Below are 25,685 nucleotides of genomic sequence, written 5' to 3'. Positions count from 1 at the left end.
TCCATGGGGGCAATTCTAAGGGATTGTGCCAAGATAATCAAGTGTCCCAAGAGCAATTTCAACTATGGATCCTCTGCTATATGCTGACAGGCAAAGTATAGTTCCTCTGTCCCTATTTCCCTGGAAACCTGTGGAGACACCAAGATACATTTTGACATAGTTTTACCCCAGACAATAGTGGTGGGAAACCAGATTTACATGCAAGTATTTTCAGTAAGAACATTGGAACACACATTAATTTAAGAGAGCCAGCTGCAGTGAATTGAGCTGATTATGCTGCTTGAAACACCTATCAAATCAAATAGATGAGAAATTAAAATTATGCCATAAACTAAAAACCAATATAAATCTGGTATCCTTTTTGATCACAATTTTTAGAACCTATCTAGCACTGGAAATGTAATATCTTTTGATGTATCATCATTCATTCAGTAATTACTGAGGCTTGAAGAATTTGTGATCTGGAAAAGTGAAATGCGAACTCAGGAACTGAATTAAATGGCTCAATGAAAACTTCATAAGTCTTTTATACTCAGTATTAAGTGCCTAATATTGGGGTCTCCTCAAATTCTTGGCACTGTCAAAGCGTTGCCAGAGGTCAGTGGTACTCGCTGGCTGATGACACGTGATTTTTGGCTCTGGGGAGATTCCTCTTTCATGGCCATCTCACCTCTTCTCCTCAGTTTTTGATCTGATCTTTTTCTTTCTGTTTTCTAGCATCATCTTGATTTGGAAATGGCCAATATTTTTGTTTGATAACTCTTATTTTGTACACATCTACCCTACAGCAACAAACCTCTTGGCTTTTCTGCTGTAGGCAAAAGGAATATCATCTCTGTAATATGAGGGAACTCCTTGACCTAGTTCTTCTAGCCTCAGACGCTGATATAACTAAAGGAAAGGAAAAAGTGTAAATTATTTTCAATAGTTCCATTTTTGAATGTGAGAAGCTGTATGTTTTTAGCCTTTCATCACCATTTTCTAACATGTCTAATCTCTTCTCCAGCTAGATGAACCCAAGGGGCCAACTAGTAAAAACATATGAGAAAAATAAAAGCAAATCCATGATTTGAAACATAATCTTTATTGCATTATTGGGGTTGACAGAATGTGCCAACACCCCCTCACTCTCAGGCAAAGAGGTCCACATCATATTCCCTGGAAGCTGTGAGTATGTGGTGACCTCACGTGGCAAAGGTAAATCAAGTTTGCAGATGGGATTAAGATTGCTAATCAGACGATCCCACCCCAGGGAGTTTATCTCAGATCATCTGGTTTGTCCCAAAGTAACAAAAAAGTTATTAAAAATGGAAGAGGGTGGCAGAAGTGGAGGTCAGAGTGATTTTATGGGAGAAGGCCTCAAGCTGTTGCTGCTGGCTTTGAAGATGGGAGAAGGGCACTATGAGCCAAAGAATGCAGGTGGCCCCGAGAGGCTGGGAGAGAGAATGAAAAGGAAGCTGCCTTTGGAGTCTCCAGAAGAGCGTGCAGACCTGCCAACACTTGGATTTTATTCCAGTGAGATTCATGTAGGACTTCTCATCTCATGGACTGTCAGATAATCAATTTCTATTATTTAGGCTACTAGGTTTGAGGACATTTGTTATCGAAGCAAAAGGAAACTAATACCACTATTTAATTTAAAAAGTGGCCTGTTAAATCCAAGGTGATGCTCCTCTTTCCCTTCCATTGCCTTTCTGTTTCTCTGCTCCTTCTGCCCTGGCAATTCCTTTAATTGTTCATTGTACGCCCTATAATTAAAATCTATAACAGTGAACAGGAACAAAGACAAAAACTAAAATGTTAGCTGGATTTATTAATTGAAAATAACCCCAGAAAAATAATTTTGAATGGGAAAATGAGCGTGAGTCTCACATTCTTAACTCAATGAGCCATGCTCATCTTTGCTTCCCATTACCAGGAACAGCTGAGAGTTTGACTATTTAAAACAAGCAGCCTTCTCAGAGTTTTGCGCTATTACTGACTCTATTATGACAGATGTGCTATGCCTGCTAAGTCAGTGGGCAGTTAATGTTTTATTTATTTGTAGACTCCTGGGATACATTTTAAGCATAAGAAACATCATTTAGTGCTGTTGTTTCCTCTATTCTGTAGTTTGTGAAGGTCTTAGACAGTGAGATTGCATTCATTGGTGGGAATTAAACATTCAAGAATGTGTATGTCAGAAAACAATTCTGCACAAAGCATGAATAGTAAAATGATCCCAACCAAAAATGTGAGTCAGTTCTGTCAAATAGGACACTAGTGTTAATGTCAACTTCAAAGACAAAGAATTACCACTGAGTAAGAAGATTTTGTTATGTAAGGCAGATTGATCTGGACATTGGCTATAAAAGCAGGAATTATTATGGGTAACCCTTTGTTCCTTTTGAATGTCACAATAAAATAAACATGAGTTCTCAAGGATTCTTTTCATTAACAATAATAAAATGATCAGTGGTAGCAGATTGGGATGGTCATTACTTTAAATCAAGACTGATAGCTCTACATTTTTGTTGGGAATAAAAGTCTAGATTAAAGTTCAGGCCAGATTTCAATAATGATAGAGTGTGTACAGTTGTTACAATAATGGGGGAGAATAGGAAGGGTAGGAAAACATTGTGCAAAGAAATTTGAGAAGGGTTGTTTAAATGTGAAATGAACAAATATATAACTTCAAACATAAATAGGATGAGAAAGAATATTTTGGAAAACCAAATAAACACAGATGATAATCCTTCAAATCCCATACATGTAATTATCAAGGCAAAGGATTGCTACAGAAAGGATTTGTTTATCCAACAAACATTGGTTTTATATCTGTGCTATGCCTAATACCTGATTGGCAATGGGACAGACATCAAGACGAATTTTGATATAGCCTTTGCCCATGAGAATAGTGGTGGAGAATCAGAAATATATGAAAATACTTTCAGTATTAACATTGGAATAAGCGTTTATTTAAAGATAGCCAGTTGCAGCAAGTTAGTTGAGCTGATTATACTGCCATAAGGATCTATTAAATCACAATAGATGAGAACTTTAAAATCATGCTATAAATTAAAAGCAATATAAATTTGGTGTCCTTTCAGATCACACTTCCCAGAACATACCTAACAACTAGAAATATAATATCCTTGAATGCATCACTCATTCAGTAATTACAGGGTCTTGAAGAATTTGTGATGTGAAAAAGTGAAATGCAAACTTTAAAACTGAATTAAGTGGCTCAGTGAAAACTTTATAAGCCTTTTATACTAACTATTAAATGCCTAATATTAAGACCTCCCTGAGATGTTTCACAGAATAATACTAAATATAGGTTGACAGTTATCTAACTGCAGAATTGACAAGATTTTTGATAAATATAGAGACTACTTATTATCTATGAAAGTATAGCCTATAATACTTTTAATACAGAGAAAAACATCTGTTGGTAGGACAGGCCTATTACAAGGTATTGGGGATAGGAAAGAGGAAAGAAAAGCCTACACTCTCTGAAGATAGTAGCCATTCTTAATATTATAAAATAGATACATTTTCTGAGTAAGATGCAAATTATAAACTCTTTTCTTGCTTTTGCATTAAGGATAAAAGAAATTAACATTTAAATGTTATTTCTATAGAAACCTCAATAATTTCTGAATTTAAATGGTTTATTTAAACCTAACAACATTCTTTATTCTTCCATTACTTTTAAACTTGGAATCATAAATCACAATTAAGATTGAAGAGTGCTATGGGGCCTAAGGTGTCTAGAGCAGAGTGCTAATAGACAGATTTGGGGTGCATGGGCTTGACTAGGGTAAGTTAGAGAAAAAGTCATTTATGTTATTTGACATTCTACAAAATATGGTTCTAGAGACAGAAGCACTTTCAATCCTAATTCAAGCCTCATTCAACCCTAATCCTTAACCGACTAATAATGACAGATAAGATAATTGTCATGGGAGAAAGAGGCTTTGTGCAAGCATAATCTGTCCAAAAAAGGAAGCAGTTAGTGTATATATGTTTGTTATGAGTTCTAATTAAAGAAAAAAATTCATAAAATATTAGGAGTTATGAAAGACAAAAGAATGATACATTTATTATGTGTCTATGTAAATAAAGCTTCTATAAGTCCTTGGTTTGAAGTCTCGCCAGAAAAGGCAAAGCCTCAACAAAGATATATTATCTTAACACCACAGGGTGCTAATGATTTTGAAGAGTATGAACTACACTCAAGAATGAGTAAAATATGCTTGATGGAACTCATAGCTATCAAATCCTTAGTCTTTGTGACTCAAGAATTTATTTTAACACTTAGACAAAAAACCAGTCAATTACATCTGTGTCTGTTTTAGTTACTAGAACTCCCAAGTGACTCTACTAATGTATTCCTGATATGTTCACACACAGAGAAAGATTTTTGAAACATCTTCAAAGGAAGATACTCAACACATTGGCTGACCTATCCAGTACAGACTCTTTAATTAGTGTCCAACATTTTTTTTTTTTAGGGCATATCTGTCTTCCCTTAGTCTGAACCTGCTGAGCTATATCATGTCCTTGTCAGGTATAAGTTTGGTTCTAATCTTCCTAAGTCACTTATGAGTATTATAGCCTCACCTCCTACTGCTTGTCCTGAGCCCTCAAGGTTAAACATACTCTGTCATATTCCAGTGACAAATGGAGAATATTCTGTGTTACTTTTAAAGGTAAAAACTTCACTGAAAATGTGGATGCTTCCAGGAGACACATTATACTTAACTTGAAGATTAACCTTACCTTCAACTAAAGAGAGAAATCTGACAATAGGACAACTGCTTTGAAAAGCATGAACTTCTTGACCCTGCAAATATTTAAGGGGAAGTTGGACTACCCTTTGTTTGGGATAGCAAATGGGTCCCAAATTTAGCAGGGAGTTTGACTCCAACATATCTAAACACAGTTTTTTCCTGTAATATCTTACCATCCTACCTCAGTGACTTTAATGGCCACATCTTTATGGAAGCAGGATTGTGTCCTGTTTCTAATGGCTATTTTGAAAATAAATTTGCTTGTTTTAAGTCAATAGCATCAAATGGAGATGGTGAACTAGAAGCAGCCTGGTTGCACTGTTCTCAGGGGGAGGATCAAAAGTTGCAGGAAGATGATAACATATAGATGGCTCTTCTTGGAAAGAACATTGTGAAACTCTAGAGAGGTGATGAAGGACATCCAGAATAAAGGACAAAGCAATGGGACTATTCATTTGAGAATATCAGGTAGGACTTTGGGGAAACCCCATCACAATAGATCTCTGAATTGATCACAAAGCTGCTTGGAGTCTGTGCAGAGACATTGAGCTTGAGAGCAGGTGCACTAGGGATTTGGTGGCTACCAATCTTGGGTTTCTGCAACTGATACATTCTGAGCTCATAGGTACAAGCACAAGGTCCAGATAGACCTTCACTTTGCACTAGCAGCCTTGACATAGCCTGAGCTAGGAGAGAGCAGGAAAAGTAGATGCTACCCCATACAGATGCTACCTGTGACCAGGTACCAACTGCCTCTCCCACCCAAAACATGATATGAGCAGAGGGGTGCCTCAGATGCCACACACACTATCTGAGAAGTCTTGTGGTTTAAAATTAATCTCTGTGCTAGTGGATCAGACCCCTACCTACATAGCTCTGCCCCCATATCCTCATGCTGCTGGAGCCACCACATGCCCAGATGGCTAAACTGCTATAGTTCCTATCCTGTGGTCTGACCCTACATCCCTGCCCACAGAACTCTTGCCCTACCTCAAGGACACAGGTAAGGCTCTAAGGCTCCCACTGTGCCAGGTAAAGGCTCTGCCACAGCTTTACCATAGCTTCTAGAACTTCAGCTCCACTCTCCCAAGGCTCCATTGCTGCCTCCAGGATCACAGAACTACTCTGTGGTCCAGTGCTCCCTCAGGGACTGCCCCTCAATCTGGAGCCAACCTTATACTTAGACCTTGTCCAGGTAAATACCACAGGCTAGACACCAATGACCACTGCCTCGATAGGCTCATCCAGGTGCCACTGTCACCTCTGTGTGGAGACCCTAGGCAGAGCAATGCCATCCTCCATGCAGAGGGTCTGATCCAATCTCTAAATCAAGATTCCAGCAATGATCTGGGGAACAACCCATTGCACTATGAGAAGATCATCTAATACTGGCTGTAACTGTGAAAATAACAGGGAAAGGGACAAAACAGAACAGCTGTACCACTGATGCCAGTGTGCTCACCTCTACCCTGATGGGTGGACATTCCAGAGAAGGACACAAAAGCACCATCTAGGAACTTGTATTTCTTCTCACCAAGAAGTAAAGTTCCCAGCAAAGGAGAACAGGCGCCCTGCAAACCTATCAGCCCTGAGCTAAGAGAATTCAGATAAGGAGAAACCAACAGAAGAACTCTGGATTCATGAAAAAAGAAAACAGGTTGATATTTACAAGAGATCATAATGGAGTTGGAGTAGCAGACCCCAACTAAAAGGAAATTGAAAAAATGTCAGAATTAGAACTCAAAATATTAGAACTCAAAACTCCATAAATAAAATAAATGGAATTGAAGACAAAGTTGAAACCCAACAATAAAAAGCCAAAAAAACCTTTTTTTAGTAAATAAATGAAAAAACGAAAAGGTCACTAAGGAACTGGACAACATAAAGAGGATATAATTGAACTTAAAGAAACGAAAGAGTCATTTAGAGAATTTCAAAATACAGCAGAAAGTCTTTAATAACAGGTTACACCAAGCATAGGAAAAAAAATCTCAGAATGTAAAGGCAAGGCTCTTGGGCTAATCCAGTCATTCAAAGAGGAAGAAAAAAGAATAAAAACAAATGAACAGTCAATTTAGAGAGTAATGGGAGCACATGAAGTGCTCTAGAATACAAATGATAGGTATCCATGAGGGAGAAGAAAAAAGAACAAAAGCATGGGAAGTCTATTCAAATGAATTATTGAGGTAAATTTCCCTGGTATCACCAGAGATTCAGACATCCAGATGCAAGATGGATGAATCTTGCATCTGGATGTCTGCTAATTTGCTATGAAGCTTCCCATCAAACACCAGGAAGATTCATAGCCAATAAGACATCAACAAGACAAATATCAATCAATCAGGCCAAAGGGAGATTGAAGGAGAACATTTTATAAATAGCAAGGAAAAAACAACAACTAACCCATCGGGCTAACAGTAGACTTCTCAGTAGAGAAAATATAAGTCAGAAGGAACTACAGCCTCAGCTTCAGAGGTCTTAAACAGAATGATAGCTAGCCAAGAATCTTGCATACTATAAAACTAAGTTTCATAAATGATGAAGAAACAAGAGACACTTCCAGACAACTGAGGGAATTTGTCACTAGACCTGCCTTGTAGAAAAGACTCAGAATGGCATTATACATTGATCAGCCCAATCTATACCCTCCAGTGTAAAATCATCCGAAAGCCAAAACTCACAGTTCATATGAGACAACAGCATAAAAAGCAATACAGTACTACCAACTTGATGAATAAAGCAGCATCCCACATATCAGTGCCATTGCTCAATATAAACAATCTGAATGCTCTACTCAAAAGATACAGATAGGCTAAATGGGTGAGAAAAAACAACACCAAATATTAGCTATCTCTGGGAAACACACATAACCCACAAGGACTCACATAGACTCAAGGTGAAGAATTGGAATAAAATATATTCTATGCAAATAGAAATCAAAGACACAAACCCAGCCTCAGCGAAAAAAAAAAAAAAAAAAGAAAGAAACCAAAGACAACAGGTGTAGCCATGCTCATATCAGATAAAATTGATTTTAAATCAATAATGAAAAAGCAAGATAAAGATGGTCATTACATCATGGTAAAGGGAACAGTTCAACAAGAAGACACAAGAATCCTAAATGTACATGCATGTAACATAGGAGCTCCCAGATTCAGATAACAAGATCCCACAATGGATCTGGACAGATTGTTGGAGCAGAAAATAAACAGAGAAACTGGCCTTAATGGGATGCTAGAACAAATGGACCTAACAGACATTTCCAAAACATTCTACACCAACACCACTGAATATACATTCTTTTCATCAGCACAAGGAACATCATAGTTTAGGGCATAGAACAAATTTGAAAGAAATTGAAATAATACCATGTATCTTCTCAGACCAAAGTGGAATAAAATTGGAAATCATCTATAGGAGAAATACTCAATTCTACATGTGATCGTAGATATTAAGTAAGCTACTGATGAACAATCCTTGGGTCAATAATGAAATTAAGATGTAAATCAAAAGATTTCTCAAAAGGAACAACAAACAGAAAAAAGTTATCAAAATGTATGGGATTCAGCAAAAGCAGTCTTAACAGGAAAATTCATGGTTTTAAATACCTACATCAAAAAGACAAGAAAATGATACATGAATAACCTAATGTTTCATCTCAAGGAGCTAGAAAGGAAGAGCAAACCAAACTCAAAAGCAGCAGAAAAAAAAGAAATGATAAAAGTCATAGCAGAACTAAATGAAATAGAAACAAATAAAAAAAATTAAAGGATTAACAAAACCAGAAGCAGTACTTTGAAAACATAAATAAAATCAATAGCTCTCTTGCTGGTTTAATCAGAAATAGAAGACAAAGGACACTAATGAGCTCAATCAGAAATGAAAAGAGTGATATTATAACTGGTACCACAGACATATAAATATGCAAATACAAAGGTCTATGATCATCTCAATAAATGCAGAAAAAGCATTCAACAAAACCCAGCGCCCTTTCATGTTGAAGACCCAGAATGTACTAGGCAGAGAAGAAACATACCTCAAAATTATAAAGCCATATATGACAAACCCACAGCCAACATCAAACTGAAAAGGGAAAAGTTGAAATCAATCCTCCTAAGAATTGGAACAAGATGAGGTGCCTACTATCTGCAGGGAGAATGGAGACCGAAAATCCCATTCTTGGCAAGGGAAAATGCCCCATTGGAAAGGGAAAAACAAGGAAATAAGCAGAGCAAGGCAGAATCAAAACAGTTTGCTAGCTTACTTTTAAACTAACGGTTAAATTACTTATCTGGGAAGTTTCTGTTTTACTGGAAGCCTGACCTGTAAAGGATGCAGCTTACAAACACCACGCCTGTGATCTGTAAGCACTCTGGGGATAAATGATGGTAGGAGAACTACACACAAGGCCTGGAAAGAAACATTGACCAGGCTGACCCCTGCCCAGTCAACAGTTAAAGCAAATACCCATTGTGGGGATTTGTATAATGGCCACAGCAGATCAAGGGAACAGCTTGAGCTCTGAGATATGGGCAGTAGAACTTGTACCATAATCATGGAGGGAAACACCTCTGGGAAGATGAGAAAATTCCTCTTTTCCACTGATTCTTCAGAGAAGTGATGCCACTGTGTCTGCTCCACAGAGAAACTAGAGGAGTTTAATGTCCCCCAAGGAATCTGTGCACATGACCACAGGTGGGAGGCTGTCCCCACACCAGGCTCAGGTTCCAGATTTCTTAAGGCTTCCCAAACTCTTAAAGTTAATGATTATAGATAGAATGAAAACTAACATGCTAACTCATAGAAACTGCTGACATTTTTACTTCCTTCCTTAGCTTACCCCCTTGGCTAAATAAGAAAACAGCCTTCAATAAAAGTTGAGTGGAACAAAGACTCAGGGCCACTCACTAAAGTCCCACCTTTGAAAATTCTATTCTGTGTGCTCTGCCTTTTTAATCCTCACCACTTTGAACTTTATTTTTCCCCATTCAACACTGCCAGTTCCACATGACTTAAAAGACCCTGCTCCCAGGGCATTATAAAAGCTATCCACGTAACAACAACATTTGTACCTCCTTAATAGTTTTAAATTAATAAAAATAAAATAGTGGTATCATCACATATTGGAAGAAGGCTTACTGGTAACATTCATAGTGGAAGTAGAATGATTTCATAGGAAGAATTTATAGTTTTTAATTTCTACATTTGATAAAGAATATCTCAGTAGAGAAATAAATGGAAAAGATCTCATTAGATATATTTGATTGAGGGTCCTTTGAGTAATTTGGCAAATAACTCCAGCAAGAAGCAACGAGGTTATTATGGAGAATGTATTTATAATAAACTCATTGTAACTTTGTAGTTACTTTCACCTTTAAAACATTAAAAGACATTTAATATAGATTTATCTTTGCTTACACAGCATCTATAGCTACTAGTCCTAAGTTATGATTAATTGCATCACAGGAAAGTAGGAACTGGGCTTCTTAGCAGTTCAATCTTCCTTCCTTTCTACCCTCTTACTCTTTTGAAATAATAGGAATGTTGCTGACATTTTTTTTAAATGTAGCGACAATGTAATTCAGAGGCTAAATACCCTTGAGGACCAAAAGTTTATTTTTATTCACTGATGAATGATAAAAAGAAAATATAATGATTCAGCAAAATTATCTATATAAAATTAGCACTTTGAATACTAGAAACAATTTCACTTAGTGCAATGTATTATGTTCTATACACCAGGTTACCTTTCTTCCAAAATAAAAATAAAAATAAATAAATAACTAGGTTTCTAGCCTGATTGACTTAAATTTGTGTGTGTGTGTGTGTGTGTATGTATGTGGCAATTAGATTTATTCTAAATCTTAGCTGTTTGGAGTTTATGTTCTCTTATTTATGTGAGAAGCTTTCAATGTTACGCAAAAGAGAAATCTGGATATCAGCACAAGCTTTTTGCTGGCCTAAAAAAAAATCATTTACATTGGTGCCTGTAGAACAGTGGTTACAGTGCTAGCCACATACACTGAAGTTGGTGGGTTCGAACCCAGCCTGGGCCAGCTAACCAACAATGACAACTGTAACAAAAAATAGTTGGACATTGTGGGGGCACCTGTAGTCCCAGCTACTTGGAAGGCTAACATAAGAAAATCACTTGAGCCTAAGAATTTGAGGGTACTATGTGCTGGGATGCCACGAGAATCTACCAAGGGTGACATAGTGAAACTCTTTCTCAAAAAAAAAATCTTTCAATTTTATAAGTGCACATACATGCACTTGCCCAATACCTGCAAGTCTCTGTATGCTCATCACTGTACTTTCGGGGCTGTGGTGCAAAAAGATGCATATTTCATACCTTATAGATAAAATATTTCATAATTTAAAAGGAATAGGCAATAATTTGCTTTACATAACATTTGCTAGAGTAGGAAAAACACATGAAACAACAACAAGAATTCACAGTACATCATAGAGTAGTTTGTTGAGCAGGCAGTGGCCTGTGGGTGGCGTGAGGTTTGCAGTTCATGATGTGGACTCCACCAAGAGAGTGAGTGCAACACAGAGATGAAAGCTGCTTCTGAAACTAGCTGTACAACTAGGCTAATAGCACACTGGGGAACGTGAAATAAATATGAATCAAGAAGGCAATTTGTCCTTCAGGAGGCTAGCAGACATAGCTTGACATCAAAGTAAAATCTGGTTTCAGACTTTTAAAAAGTCGACATAGGAACATTGAATTCATTATGTCTATTTCTAGCACAATTTTACCTGTGTCGTCTATAAGATGAGGTATGAAACCCAGAGCAGCTGACACACTCTGAAGAGATTGCTTAGCCTGTGCTGACCAAATGCAAGGTTAACAAACACCTGCTATCGGATAAGCCAAAGGGGTCCAACTATAGGCAACGTGGGCTTGAGAATTGGAAGACCCTGAAAGTATGTGATGCTGATGCACATGACCTGAAGAGCAGACATTGAAAGGAGACAAATTGTTTTGACAAGAGTCTTGCACCACCCATGCCGATAGAACTTAATGATAACATAGCTCATGATTAACACTGAGTTTAAAATCACGGAGGAAAAAAGCAAAGAAATAGATGTGTTTTCTGCCTTATATTAATAATTCTGGTGGATATTCTAGAAGGGTTACAAAGTAATTTGTTATCTAGAGATACTTTTAAGAGTGGAAGGGGTAGAATTAACTTTGATGGAACAGCATTTGCAAACCAGGACTGTTCCCAGCAAAATCAGTACAACCACTTTGGACAAGCATTTGGCAGTTTCCTACACATATTCTTGCCATACAACCCTGCATTCACATTCCTTGATATACCAAAATGAGTTGAAAACTTATGTCTATACAAAACTCTGCAAATGGATGCTTATAGCAGCCTTATTCATAACTGCAAAAACTTGGAAGCAACCAAGGAGTCCTTCAATAGGCGGATTGATACATAAAATATGGCACATTCTCGCAGTGGAATATTATTCATCAATAAGAAGAGATAGGCTAGTGAGCACCAAAACGACATGCAAATTATTAGTGAAAAAAAGCCAAACTGCAAATGCTACAGACTGCGTGATTTCAACTGCATAACATTTTGAAAAAGGCAAAATTATTAAGACAAATTATAAAGCCCTGGGAGGAGGGAGAGATGAACAGGTGAAGCACTGAGGATTGCTAAGGTAGTCAGCCTGCTCTGGGTGATACTGGAACTTAGATACATGTCCTAATGTATTTGTCAACACTCATGGAAGGTGTTCAGCAGGAGTGAACCCCAATACAGACTGTGAGCTTCAGTTAATGATCGTGTATCTATAAGGGTTCATCAGTGTAAACCATGTACCGCGCTAATGCAAGATGTTAACAACAGTAGAAACTAGGTGCTGGGGGAGAGGGCATGTGGGAGCTCCGTATTTTCCATGTGCTTTTTCTTAGTTTAAACTTAAAACTGCTCTAAATAAGAAGTCAATTACCTTTAGAAAAGGTGGACCACCAAAATCTGGATTGGTATCATGACATGATAACTTGAGAAAACCCAATAATCTGCCAAAGGCCTAAAAAGGCCCAATGTAACTGCTGGGCAGGTGTCTGCATGGAGTAAAAAGCTTGAAAGAAAAAAAAAAACAGATTAGAAAATGTTAAATAAGAAAATCTAATGAAGCAAGCTTGGGAAGCTCCTTCTGGGCCCTTACATCTGTCCAAGAACACGCTTAGCCTTCCTAACAAATCAGTTGCCTCCTCCATCCCTTGGCACTGCTGCTTGGGCAGTTTTCAAGAATGTAGTGTGTCTCCGCCTTCAGGGGCAAAATAAAAAAAGACAACATCTGGCACAATTCCTGGGAAGCATTAGTATGAAGTGAAAAGGCAAAGATGTAGATGGGTCTAAGCTGTGGAAATGGGAGCAATGGCAGGTCTTGTCTCCTAAGGTGACTGTGAGTAATAAAGGACCACAGTGTCCTTAGCATGGTGCCCGGTGACTCAGTGTGCCCTCCTCACTGCCTGCTAACCATTAGCAACAGCAAAAATGCCCCTTTCTCTCATGATTTGAGGACAGACCAATGTTAGGATAAAGCAAGGCATTCAAGGACAAGTTCAAATTGTACAGGTTCTGTAAAAAAGACTGCAGCTGAAAACCAAAGGGCACACTTGAAACATTCACGGAAACACAGTTGTTGGAACTATATAAATAAGTATTTTTGTGCACATTGGCACATATGGCCTGAAACCGCTTCATTTTACCTTTAAACGTGAAATATTAAAAGGAATGTGTGTGGGGGTATGTGCGTGTTAAAGGAAAAGAAAATTTCTCAGCGGAGCTCTTCCATTTTGTTCTTGTTTTTCAGTTCTCTTTTTCCCTAGCGTGAACTTTCTTTCCTTTGAGAATTTCAAACTAACGTATTTCAAGATACAAGGAAATAAAGGTAAATGGGAAAGTGAGTAGATTTTAAATCATAAAATTATTATGGTTAGAAAGGAACATATTTTTTATTATCTTTATCATTAATAACAAATATTCTGACACCTAATCAACATTGACATCAGAATATTTTGATTAATTTAAATGTATGTTCCTGACATGTTTCCACAAATGCGGGGAAAAGAGCGTGCTGCACATTATGATGCATTACCGTGCTTTAGAGCAATTTGTCTCATGGCATCCAATAAATGACTTACATTCGCATAAAACAAGTTAGTACACTATTAAGTACCATAAATCATTATATTTGGGAGTTGGTGTAGATGAGAAACATTAATGGAGCTTGAATTTGTTTCAGGTGTTTGGAACTCATTACATTCACTCACCACTGCGCATTAAACAGATAAAGAAATAACGTTCCAAGTAGGCAAATGCATTAACCATCTCCTTTCCATGCACAACACAGTGAGCGCGAAGCTGGTGCTAAAATAAGGGCACAGTTAGGTGCCTGCAGCTCGCTGGATCTCCAGGAAGAGGGTGCCAGGATGGCTCTCCCAGGTATTTACAGCCCCATCTGTTCTGAATTGTCAGTGCCTATCCTGCACTCCACATTAAATATCTTCAATGTCAGCCTGACATAAGGTTACAGATTGCTAAATTCGGAGAACAACTTGGTCTGAGGAATTAAAAGAGTCAACTACTTAAAGTAGATTTTGTTTATATCAATCATGGGGCTTGCTTGGCAGGGAGGGGAGACTGGACAGAACAGTCTACAGGGTTTGGGAAGCTGCCATCAGAGGGACTGACCCTAAATAAAGGGAAGCAACTTTCCCTAATCTGAACATCTTAGTTGACCATAGTATGACTTGAAAAGGAAGAAATAAATCTTACTTGACTTTCATCAGCTTTTCTGCTAATATTCTCTTTTCTGGTCTAAGTTTCCCCTAACCTATGGCAGCTTCTTAGCCTGATATGGCCTTACTATTTTTGAGGAGAAATGTCCCCTTATTTTAGAGACTGCTTCTGTTGTTTTTCATAACCACGTATTGTGGTAGGAATGCCACAAAAGTGATGTTGTGCCCCTCGCAGTGCATCCCATCAGGAAGTAGATATGTCCATGTCCATGTCTTAGTACTGGGGATACGAACTCTGATCATTAGTTAAGATTCTCTAATTCCAGGCTTTCCACACTAAGTTGAAGTTTATCTATCTGCCAGGGATGATGTGGAAGGAATGCCTGTGCTGCCTTCTGTCAGGAGAGCCTTCTGATTGCTGGTAGACTTTCTGCGACATGGCTTGAAGACTCTTTGGAATGTCATCTCCACAGCCTTAATAAAAGAACAAAATTCTCCCTTTTTAAATCATTCTTCTAAAGGCCATTTTTTAAATTTCTTTATTTAGTTTATTCTGATAGTGAGAAGAATCTTCAAAAGCACCTATTAGAATATAAAAATCAGGAATAGAAAACAGGAAAGGGAAGCATAGTGATGCCTGGGACTTGTCATATTACTGCAGACAGAGAATAGAAAGGTTGTGCAAACATCTGGGAAAGTTAGTGTGAGTAACAGGATCAGCCTCCCAACAGAGGCAGCAGAGCTGGTATTGATATCCTTATAACACAGGGGTGAAAAGCCTCCCAAGTCTACTGAGTACAGTGTCACCGAATGCCAGTTCATCAATTCGCGGAGTTTTCCCTGTTGCAGCTGAGTTGACATTGTTTAACAACTTTCTGTGGTTACGGGCACTACAATCTTTAATGATGTCATACTGTGACTACATGTACCACTATGACACACAAATAGGACAAGATGGCAGTTCCCTTGAAAGTCTTAAAAGCCACACAAACATATTAAGTTGGGAATTTTGTTGCCTATTTTTTTCCAACTAAAATAAAACACTGAGGCCGGGTGTGATGGCCCAGGCCTGTAATCCTAGCACTCTGGGAGGTCGAGGCAGGTACTTCTTCTCTATCAAAAATTGAAAAACAACCCAGGCATGCTGGCACTCCCTGTAGTCTCAGCTACTCAGGAGGCTGAGGCAAGAGGATTGCTCAAGCCCAAGAATTTGAGGTTGCTATGAGCTATGATGCTATAGCACTCTATACAGGGCAACAGAGTGTCTTCTCCTAAAAAAAAAAGCAAATAAATAAATTTTAAAAATAAACAAATAAATAAAACACTGGACAGGAGGCACCAAAAAAACCAACATAAAAATGGAAGAAAATAACAACCAAAGAACCCCAGCATTATTTTGAAAAAACAAATTATACCGCAAGGAAAAGCTTGCATAAAATAAAAAAAGAATCATTATTGCCACTCTGATGGTATCCTTAAGGTCTAAGTTTAATTTGTTCTTTGTGTGTGTCTTTGTAGTTGTGTGGGGAACGTGTGGATAAATATAACAAATAGTTTCAAACAATAGCTCACCTCTGTTGGATTTTGAATTGTGAGTAGCTGAATGCCAGTAATTTTTTCTATTAATTGGAAAAGACAATGAAAGTTGCAGGCATATCTTTGTCTAAGATTTTAATAAGGCATTGAAAACTATAATTTAGCAAATTATAGTTCTTTGTCTCGTTGTCTGAAAACGGGATTGTAATTCCTATTGAAACTCTCTCATCAGCAGCATTTGCTTTACTAACTATTCAAGGAGCTCCTCACAGCGGGAACTTTGTAGGCTGCAAGAATAAGGTGTTGTCAGATGTGAAATGAAACCTTCTTTGCCCAGAGCACCTTTCCATTTTTAGAAATCATAGAGTGTAAGCCTCTTCCTTTATAGATGATAAAACAGAAGGCCATTGAGATTGAACATTTTTCTCTGAGGACATACATGTAGTGAGAGAAGAGAAAATATAAGAAATACTTATTTGGTGCTACCTCTTAAATTTCATTAGGAGCTGCCTCTTAAATGCTTCTTCTCAGTCAAGTGTTATGTCATTTTGTCTCCACAAAAGTCCTGGCTTGGCACCCCTCGCACAATGGTTACGGCGCCAGCCACAGACACCAAGGCTGATGAGTTTGAAACCGGCCTGGGACTGCTAAATAACAATGACAACTGCAGAAAAACAATAGGCAGGAATTGTGGTAGGCACCTATAGTCCCAGCTAGTTGGGAGGTTGATGCAAGAGAATCTCTTAAGCCCAAGAGTTGGAGGTTGTTGTGAGCTGTGATGCCACAGTACTTTACCCAGGGTGACATAGTGAGACTCAGTCTCAAAAAAAAATTCCTGTGCTAGTTTAATGTACCTATTTTATGGATATGAAACTAAGGATTAATGAGTTAAAATAACTCATTCATTAATACAATGGATAAGTTTCTGAGCCAAGTTTCCAGCTGACCCTTTGTCACCAAATATTATGTTGTCATATGTGGTGCTGAAATGAAGTTTATTATTCTATATAATATATTCTCCAACAAAAAAATGCAGTGGCCTATTTCATTAAAATATGCATTTCAGCTCTATAGAAAAACTATTTTGACCATTTATCAGGCAAAGAAAAAATATTTTATTTCTTTAAAGGTTTCTAAGACTCTTCCCCTAAATAGAATCTTTATTTTTTAATTTTTCCCTATACTAATCTTAATTTTAATTTCTTCTCTATATTTTTAAGAGTTTGGTGGACAGATTTTTCAGTAATAATTTTCAAGATTTTAATAACCTCTGTGCTATTAAATGCTTTCACAAAATACATCATGCTTGACAGAAATTATCTCAGAAGCTCTGATGACAGGGGAGGGTGGGGGATGGAGTAATGGAAGGCTCTGACAGAGGTAACTGCCTGAGAAGGAGTACAGCTCGCTGCGCTGAGATTAGAGATAAATTAATCCCTGGGTTCCTACAGGCCTGGGTTTAAGGAGTAAAGATAAATTCAGCCATCTAATGAAGTGATTTTGCAGTGGAAGGCAAACTGCAAGCCATGATTCACCTGCGCCGCTTTTGAATGCCTGATTTTATGAAGAACTTAACGTAGATGACAGATTGGTCATTAAATGAAAAACCAGAGGCTGTGATTATTGGAGGGAATGAGAGTAACATATGGTGGAAACTATAGCTTCTTTAATTATTTATACCATGTTTAATCATTGATGCATATGTAGGTTCACAGTCCCTTAGCTTTGTGCCTTTGTGACTATCTCCAAGCCTCCAATCATGCAATAGATCAAATCAATGCATCCTGAGCCATAAATGGTGACAGTACTTCCTATTTCTGATCAAGTTCAGCTCATGTTTGAATAATCTTTGCCCCAATCCTGGGACCTGTCTGAATTATAGAAACAGTCTCTGTTGAGAAATAGGTAAACACAAGCTGATTACGCGAGTGATTGGAATTTTGGAAGATTATAATTGTGCATTGAAAACACAGGAAGTCATTAAGTAATCTACTGTGACAATAAGATTATTTACAATTTAAAGTCTAAAAGACATGAGTGGAATAAAGATCAGATTATTTATATAATTGAATCATGAAACCTCTTATTAACAGTGTGAACGTACACGTACTGAAGGCCAGAGGGATCTTTTAGTGGCCTCCCACCTTTGAGCGTCCATCTTCTTCCAGTCCTGAGGACAGTGACTAGTATCTTCGAAAAAGGAGGAGCTTATACCTCCCTGTTCTGCCCCACATTACTCTAAACACTGTTTCCATTCATAAGTGGGTGGCCAGGGTTAAATTCATTTTATATAAAAATTGTATATACATATATTCCACATAATCTGTATCACCCGTAGAAGGAAATATGGATTAAAGCAAATGAGTCCCACGTGCTTTTTGGGTTTACATGTCCCTTTCTAATATTCCCTCCTTTCTTTCTTGTTCTTTTTTTTTTTTTTTAAAAAAAACAAACTTCTTTAACTTTCTTTTCTGATTAATTCACTCCTTTCAGTGGCTATCTATTGCATATCAACACAGCTCATCTAAAACGAATTTGTTGCAAATCAATATAGATCATCTAAAACAAAGACTTATTAAGCTTTATGAATATTCTCAAATTACATATTATAAGCATGCATACCATCAAATACAAACACACAAAAAAGGTCAAAGACCAGATTTTGAAATATGGGTATGTATTCATCATGGAGGAGCAGAGAGAAACTCCACAATCATATACACCAGCATGGCTGACCACCCAAGGGACGGTAACACACTGGTCAACATACAGAGGTGGGCAACATAAGGAAGTAGGCCTATTCTTCCGATACATACTTTCTTGTACAGCCTTTATTAGAGAATGTCATAAGAAATCTTACATACTCAAAACACAGTAAAGTAATACATATCTATCATACAAAGAACAACATATTTACTGTTTAATCAATCTTTCTGAAAAAAGAGTCAGTCTTGGTCTGTTTCTTATTCTTATGACAGATGTCAGTGGAGAAAGCATCTCAACACTGGCTAGCTGCACCACTCAACATTCACGGGCATCTTTTCTGCAGCAAATTAATTCAACTGCGTTATCAGACTCCTGACATCTTCTATCTTCTGGAGTCTCTGCAATTTCTGTGTCATTCTCACATGCTTCTTCTACTTCCTTGGCTGTTTCATGCACTTTTGTCCCCCTTCTAGCTTCAAGGTGCTGCCCGCATTCCTGAGGTCATAACTGTACTTCACTCAACCTTTGTTGCAGCCATCATAGCTCCATCTCTGAGTAACCTTCACTCTGACTTTCCTGTACCCCTCTTAAAATTATCCCAGGTTTTGTCTGGGATAATAAAGGAAAGTCTTTGCATCTCAAAGTTCTTAACCTAATAACCTTTGCAATGTCCCTTTTGATAGCACACTTAACATACTCTGGGGACTAGGATGTAAATATCTTTGGGAGGCCATTATTCTGCCTACAACAATAACTATCATCATACTAGTCACTTAACTGAATCGAAAGAAAGAATAAGACATGAGTTTCCTTCACAAATAGTTGTCAACATGGATTCTTCTGTTGTTTTTGTTAACTCATGATATATAGTTCAAGTAATCTGCCCACCTCAGATTACTGAAGAGGCTGAATCCTCAGCCTCTCAGAGTGCTAGGATTACATACATGAGCCACCATGCCTGGCCCAAGATTTGTAGTTTTATAACATGTTCTGCCAAGTTCTCAAAAACTCTTTTAATGTTATGTTCCACATACCATTTACTTGGGAAGATGCTTAGGTGAATTTATATCTTTGAATTATATCTTGCCTCAAAAGTACAAAAACTTCAGTTTAAATGTTCATTCTAAGTTGCTTTAACAGGCCAACCTTTAAAAATTATAAAATGACAGCAAGCAGAATTATTTTAAGAATAATTTAATTTTATATTAATTATAATAGGATAAGTTGTTTTAACAAAGATTCTGAAGATTCTGAAACTGAATTTTTGTTAGAGGTTGATACCTCTTTTTAATGAACTTGTACACTTACAGAAAATAATATTAAGAATCTTTTAGGTCTCGGTGTGTAACACACCTTTTGCCAGCAAGACAGAATTATAAGAGGGACTTTACCTAAAAAATGCAATCAGTGTAACCTGGTTTCTTGTACTATCCCTGAATCCCCAACAATAAAAAAATTTTTTAAAAAGAATCTTTTAGACTCTTTTTCTATTAACAAATACCCTCTGAACCAAATTGTCCCTTTTTTTTTTAAACAGAGCCTCAAACTGTCTCCCTGGGTAGAGTGCCGTAGCATCACAGCTCATAGCAACCTCCAACTCCTGGGCTCAAGCAATTTTCCTGCCTCCAGCTCCCAAGTAGCTGGGACTACAGGTGCCTGCCACAATGCCAGGCTATTTTTTGGTTGCAGCCATCATTGTTGTTTGGCAGGCCCAGGCTAGATTCGAACCTGCCAACTCAGGTGTATGTGGCTGGTGCCTTAGCCACTTGAGCCACAGGCGCCAAGTCCCAAATTGTCCTTAAGTTAACATTTTGTAATTAATAAAAATTTATATTTCTTCTAAGATTCCTAAAAATGTTTTAGACAAAAATGCAAACATATACACTCATACATACATAGATACATATGTATGTAATAATGCAAATCTATATTTATATAGTATTTCATACTTTTAAAAATTCTACAAACTCTCATTTAACCCCAATAATTTTATAAGTATTTTCAATGACGTGCCAATTGCTGAAGAGCTTCCTTCTACAGCCACATTAAAATGCAGTTCATTGTTCCTAATTGCTGCGATGATTTGCTAATTGCAAAAGATTATCCTTCTTTGAAATATTTTCTGCTCTTTCTTTAAATGTAATAAATATCAAATTCTTTGCCCCATGTTACCAATATCTCAATTGAGAATCTCCATGAGTGTTATAAAGTAGCTAGTATCATTTTGCATAATGTATGCAAATAAACATGATCTCATTATTTCATAATGAAACACTTTAATAATATAAAGTGTTTATAAGAGGAAGAAGAAACGATCTAGAGAACCTAAGGGTTATGTTGTATATAATGACTATGGCATAGGGTGAATATAATTTCAAATTTGATTGAACTAGAGTTCTTGCCACAAGCTTAAGACTTTAACAAAAAGTTCATTTGGAGAATGCAATTTAATTCCTCATTGATTTCTCTTTTTCTTTTCCCTTTTTTCTTCTTATATTTGGAAAGAGAATTTTGTAAACATTTCTGATGCTTATTTACCAAAACTGATTCTAACATATGTGTCTGCTGTGGATTAAAAAAGTTTCAAATGTACAGAGTCCAACACTAGGAAAATACAAGTATATAACAAAACACCTCAGAATATTTAAAGCAGCATATTAAATATACTAAATGAACTTCAGTTTTCAAGTCAAAGGGTGATTTTCACATGTATTATATTTTCATAATTGTTTTATGGATACTAAATGGCAAACCACACACCATGCTGAATAGGAGAAATCTCACATTTAAACAAGAAACTCTCATTAATGCTTCATTTTCTTACTATTGCATTTAAGTAGCTACAGCTCATCCAAATGAGAATATGTTGTTATATTCCATAATTTGTATGGATGGCTTTTCTACATTAGGCTACTTCTTTTGTCAATTATCTTGGGTAAATCTTCAAAATGATTACACTACATTCAACAGAGATTTGAATAAAAACTATTACTTTTCTCAATTTACAAAGATTTAAAAAATGACATTGTAAATATCTGTGTTGAGTGTACCCCAATCCCTGAACGTCCAACGGACAGATATTATAAAAGTACAAACAAAACGGGTTACACATGTGGAATAAAAGAAAGGAAAAGAAAAGCCTTAAACCAGGAATTAGCAAGCAGTTGCATGCTTATTTATTTATCTATTTATTTTTTGCCCAAGGCTGGGTTTGAACCCACCACCTCCAGCATATGGGGCCAGTGCCCTACTCCTTGAGCCACAGGCACCACCCAACAGTTGCATTCTTGAAAGACTACCAGTCTTGACATAACCTCTTAAGTATAACTTCATATCCCTTATTCTCATAAAGCCAATTAGAGTTATTTGGTGTTCACGAAGGGTAGGAAAAGTGAGAACAAATATTAGCAAAATAATTTTTAAAAATTTTCTGTATCAGTGATGTTTTCTATGAAGGCTAATTATCCATTAACAAGAGTGTAGGACTGTGTATCTTCCTAATAACTGTCATTGGGTGAAAAAAAAGTAATACAGTATGAAGTTTGCTTCCCTGTGCAAAACTTCAGATGACTTATTAATTCTTTATACAACTCAACTATAATCTCTCTTATGTAGGGACCTTAATGAGTATTTTAAATTCTAGTAATCCCAGTTGAAGAAGTAGTTGCTGTTAATTGGCAACTGAAGTATAAATATGGTCCTAGTTAATAATGTTGCTAATCCTGTTTCCTGCATTTGATTAAATGTCCTCTTTGGCTAATAGATATTTTTATATGCAACATTATAGCCCACCAGTAGCACTGATGCATGGTCATCCTCTACCACAAAATATTCCAGACTCTACTCTTAGTGCTTTAAATATATTATCTGTAATCTTCCTAAGATCCCTGTCATGTAGCTGATTAAGTGTCATTTAGCTAGAGAAGTAAATGCCAGGTTTTAGGATGGAACCCGCATCACCGTGGTTCTGATGCTTTCCTTTTTTCCATTTCACCATCATTACAGATAAGTTCTCACTGAGCCCTGGCTAAAAGCAACACTGCTTGTTAGAGGTTTGAGGTGCAAAGAGTGGTTAGAAATTGTGCCTGCCTCTGAGGAATTTACAATCCAGTTGTGGAAACAGGGCACGTACATAAAGAAACATCAGCATAAGAGGGCATATCTGAATTGTTTTTGTGTGAGTGAAAAGAGGTCGAGTCCACACTGCAACAGATCATAGAGGGAATTAATGAGAGGACGCTGCATTCACACCGCATGACACGGTTGCTGCACGACATCTGTCTGGACTGTATAGGTTGGGGGGAAATTACATGCTTAGCAGTAAACAGCAGGCTAAATGAGCTGCCTAAACTCAGACCCTCCATCGATGGTTTCTTACCTTTCGGCCGTACTCAGCTGGGCCACCAGGTCTCTTAGGAGCCTCAAACACACTTCTCAGCTCATCCAGGGCGATGGAGAAGCGCTCGATCCTGCGGCGGCCACTGAGGGACCCCTCCTTCAGCACTTCAGGGGGGCCGTATTCCCTGGAGGTGTCCCTCTTTTCCTCCGGACACTTCTTTTCAGTCTTTGAGCTCAACATCTCATCTCCGGTGCCGCAGGGCGGAGTTGAGGAATCTGGAGGTTCAGGTGTTGACAACGTCTCTCCTTCAGGCTCGAGCAATTTGCTGTCCCGAGGCTGGAGAAGGGGAACACGACTGAGCCTGGGACAACACTCCCTTTTCTGGTAATCGCTGGATTCCCACTTCTGCCTCAGGAGGTTCAGGGAGCCCTTTTGCATTGGGAACACGGACGGTTCCGGGTTGTCCTGCAATATCAAAAGTTCTTTCATCAAAGATGCCCTGAGGTGTCTGTGTCATTTTCAAAACACCCTACATAGGAGTACCAGCTTTTCGGTTCGTGCCTCAGTGCAGAAATCCAGCTTTGCTACATAATTTCTGGCTCTGAATTTCATCTCACAAATTTAAATCAGTTAAACCAGAATTAGACAGATTAGAATTTGACGAGTTTGTATAGACATGGCTGTTTAAATATAAAGAGACAAAGTTAAGAAAACATGATTTTCTTAGCTTTTCCTTGTATCTAAAATCAGCCAACAATTATTTATAATAAAAACTTAGACAATGTTAATTTACTTTTTATTTTTATTTTAGTTTTTGGCCAGGGCTGGGTTTGAACCCACCACCTCTGGCAAATTGGGCTGGTGCCTTACTCTTTTGAGCCACAGGCTCTGCCCTAATTTATTTTTTAGTAAATTCTGAAAAAAAGGGCAATCTAACAAGTCTAACAAGAAATCAAAATGGTTCTTTTGTTGCCTAAAACTGTTCAAAAATGCCTTTCAAATTATTGGTTTCAGGAAATGTCTTACTGCAGATGGAATAGACTAATAGCTAAGAATTATTAACTTTTTGCTGTCAGGCAGATACTCTGATAATGATTTTATTTTATTTTATTTTATTTTGCGGTTTTTGGCCAGGGCTGGGTTTGAACTCGCCACCTCCAGCATATGGGACCAGTGCCCTACCCTTTAGAGTCACAGGCGCCACCCCAATAATGATTCTACTTTTATGATGACTTTGAATATATACCTCATTTTAATTTAACATTATCACAATGAGTTAGTTGGTACTGTTATTACCTTTTTGTGATTAAGAAAATTAAGTAGAAACCTGCCCAGGGTTCTGAGTGACAAAGCCTATATTCGAAATATACCTGTATAACTCTGAATCTTCCCTCTTAACCACTGGAATTCAATTTCTTTTTTTTTTTTTTTTTTTTTTTTTGAGACAGAGCCTCAAGCTGTCGCCCTGGGCAGAGTGCCATGGCATTACACCTCACAGCAACCTCCAACTCCTGGGCTCAAGCGAGTCTCCTGCCTCTGCCTCCCAAGTAGCTGGGGCCACAGGCGCCCGCCACAACGCCAGGCTATTTTTTGGTTGTAGCCGTCATTGTTTGGCTGGTCCAGGCTGGGGATTTGAACCCTTACGTGTACGTGGCTGGCGCCTTAGCCGGTTGAGCTATAGGCGCCAAGCCGGAATTCAATTTCTTTTTGGTACATTAAGTTTGTAATTCTTATCTCATTGTGAAAATGACTGGGATTTTCTCTTTGTTTTAGAGTTTTGTGGTGAGTATGAAAAAAGTCAAATGGCACAAAATATTCACTAGAAATATACACATACACACAAACACACATGCAGACACATACATCATGGGCAACCAGAGTTATACGCTAGCATGAGTATTTGCCAAAGAAATAACTACTTTCCGTGTTAACCCAGAGATTCTGGATTGTAAATATTTGGAGCTTCAAAAAGTAAATTTTTCTTTTGGACAGATATGTGTTTTCTTGGAAAAGTACAAGCACAGTGGATATGGTAAAGGATGTCTCTTTGATGAAGGTTTAGAAGTATCTCAGAAGGTCACCTAAATAGTCCCAGACTTTCTGGACTGCCAGCTAAATTATGAATAATGGTTTGTGCACTGGGACTCAGTGCACACATTAGGTTCATAAATATATATTAAAATGTTTTTATTTTCATTAAATAATACTTTCCCTTAAATGCCAGGTAGTATTTTCTATTATCATCACCTTTACTTTTAAAGAAAAATGTTTGATGGATTGGTTTAATGGTATGTAAATAATGCGTGAATGGTTCATGAGCTACTGGATGGTGCTATACTTACAGTAGGGGTTCAATCCAAGCTTGGGTTTTACTTATAATGTGACCTTGAAAATGCTTCATTGGTAAAATATACATCATGTCTTTAATTTGAGGAGTAAATTAGATAGTGAGTATAAAACTTCCAGTGTGTATTCAACCCCCCACCTGGATTGTTAATTCCATTCTCACCTCTATCTCTAGCTAGAACAACGTAATTTTAATCTCTCAGACAGTGAT

The 25,685-nt window shown here is 37.5% G+C and overlaps 1 protein-coding gene across 1 annotated transcript in view; it reads right to left on the bottom strand.

The window, feature by feature from the left end:
• Window positions 1-23,587, bottom strand: part of XIRP2 (xin actin binding repeat containing 2) — a 313,100-nt gene extending 289,513 nt beyond the window's left edge. The window contains exon 1 of the mRNA XM_012808454.2: window positions 23,168-23,587. Coding sequence (XP_012663908.1) covers window positions 23,168-23,566 — 399 coding nt within the window. The 5' untranslated portion in view covers window positions 23,567-23,587. The remainder of the gene's footprint in view (window positions 1-23,167) is intronic.
• Window positions 23,588-25,685: the final 2,098 nt, after the last annotated feature.

Source organism: Otolemur garnettii, unplaced genomic scaffold (genome assembly GCF_000181295.1).
Source record: "Otolemur garnettii isolate 467f Iridium unplaced genomic scaffold, OtoGar3 scaffold00090, whole genome shotgun sequence".
Taxonomy (NCBI): Eukaryota; Metazoa; Chordata; class Mammalia; order Primates; family Galagidae; genus Otolemur; species Otolemur garnettii.
This window is presented reverse-complemented; position numbering and strand designations above follow the sequence as displayed.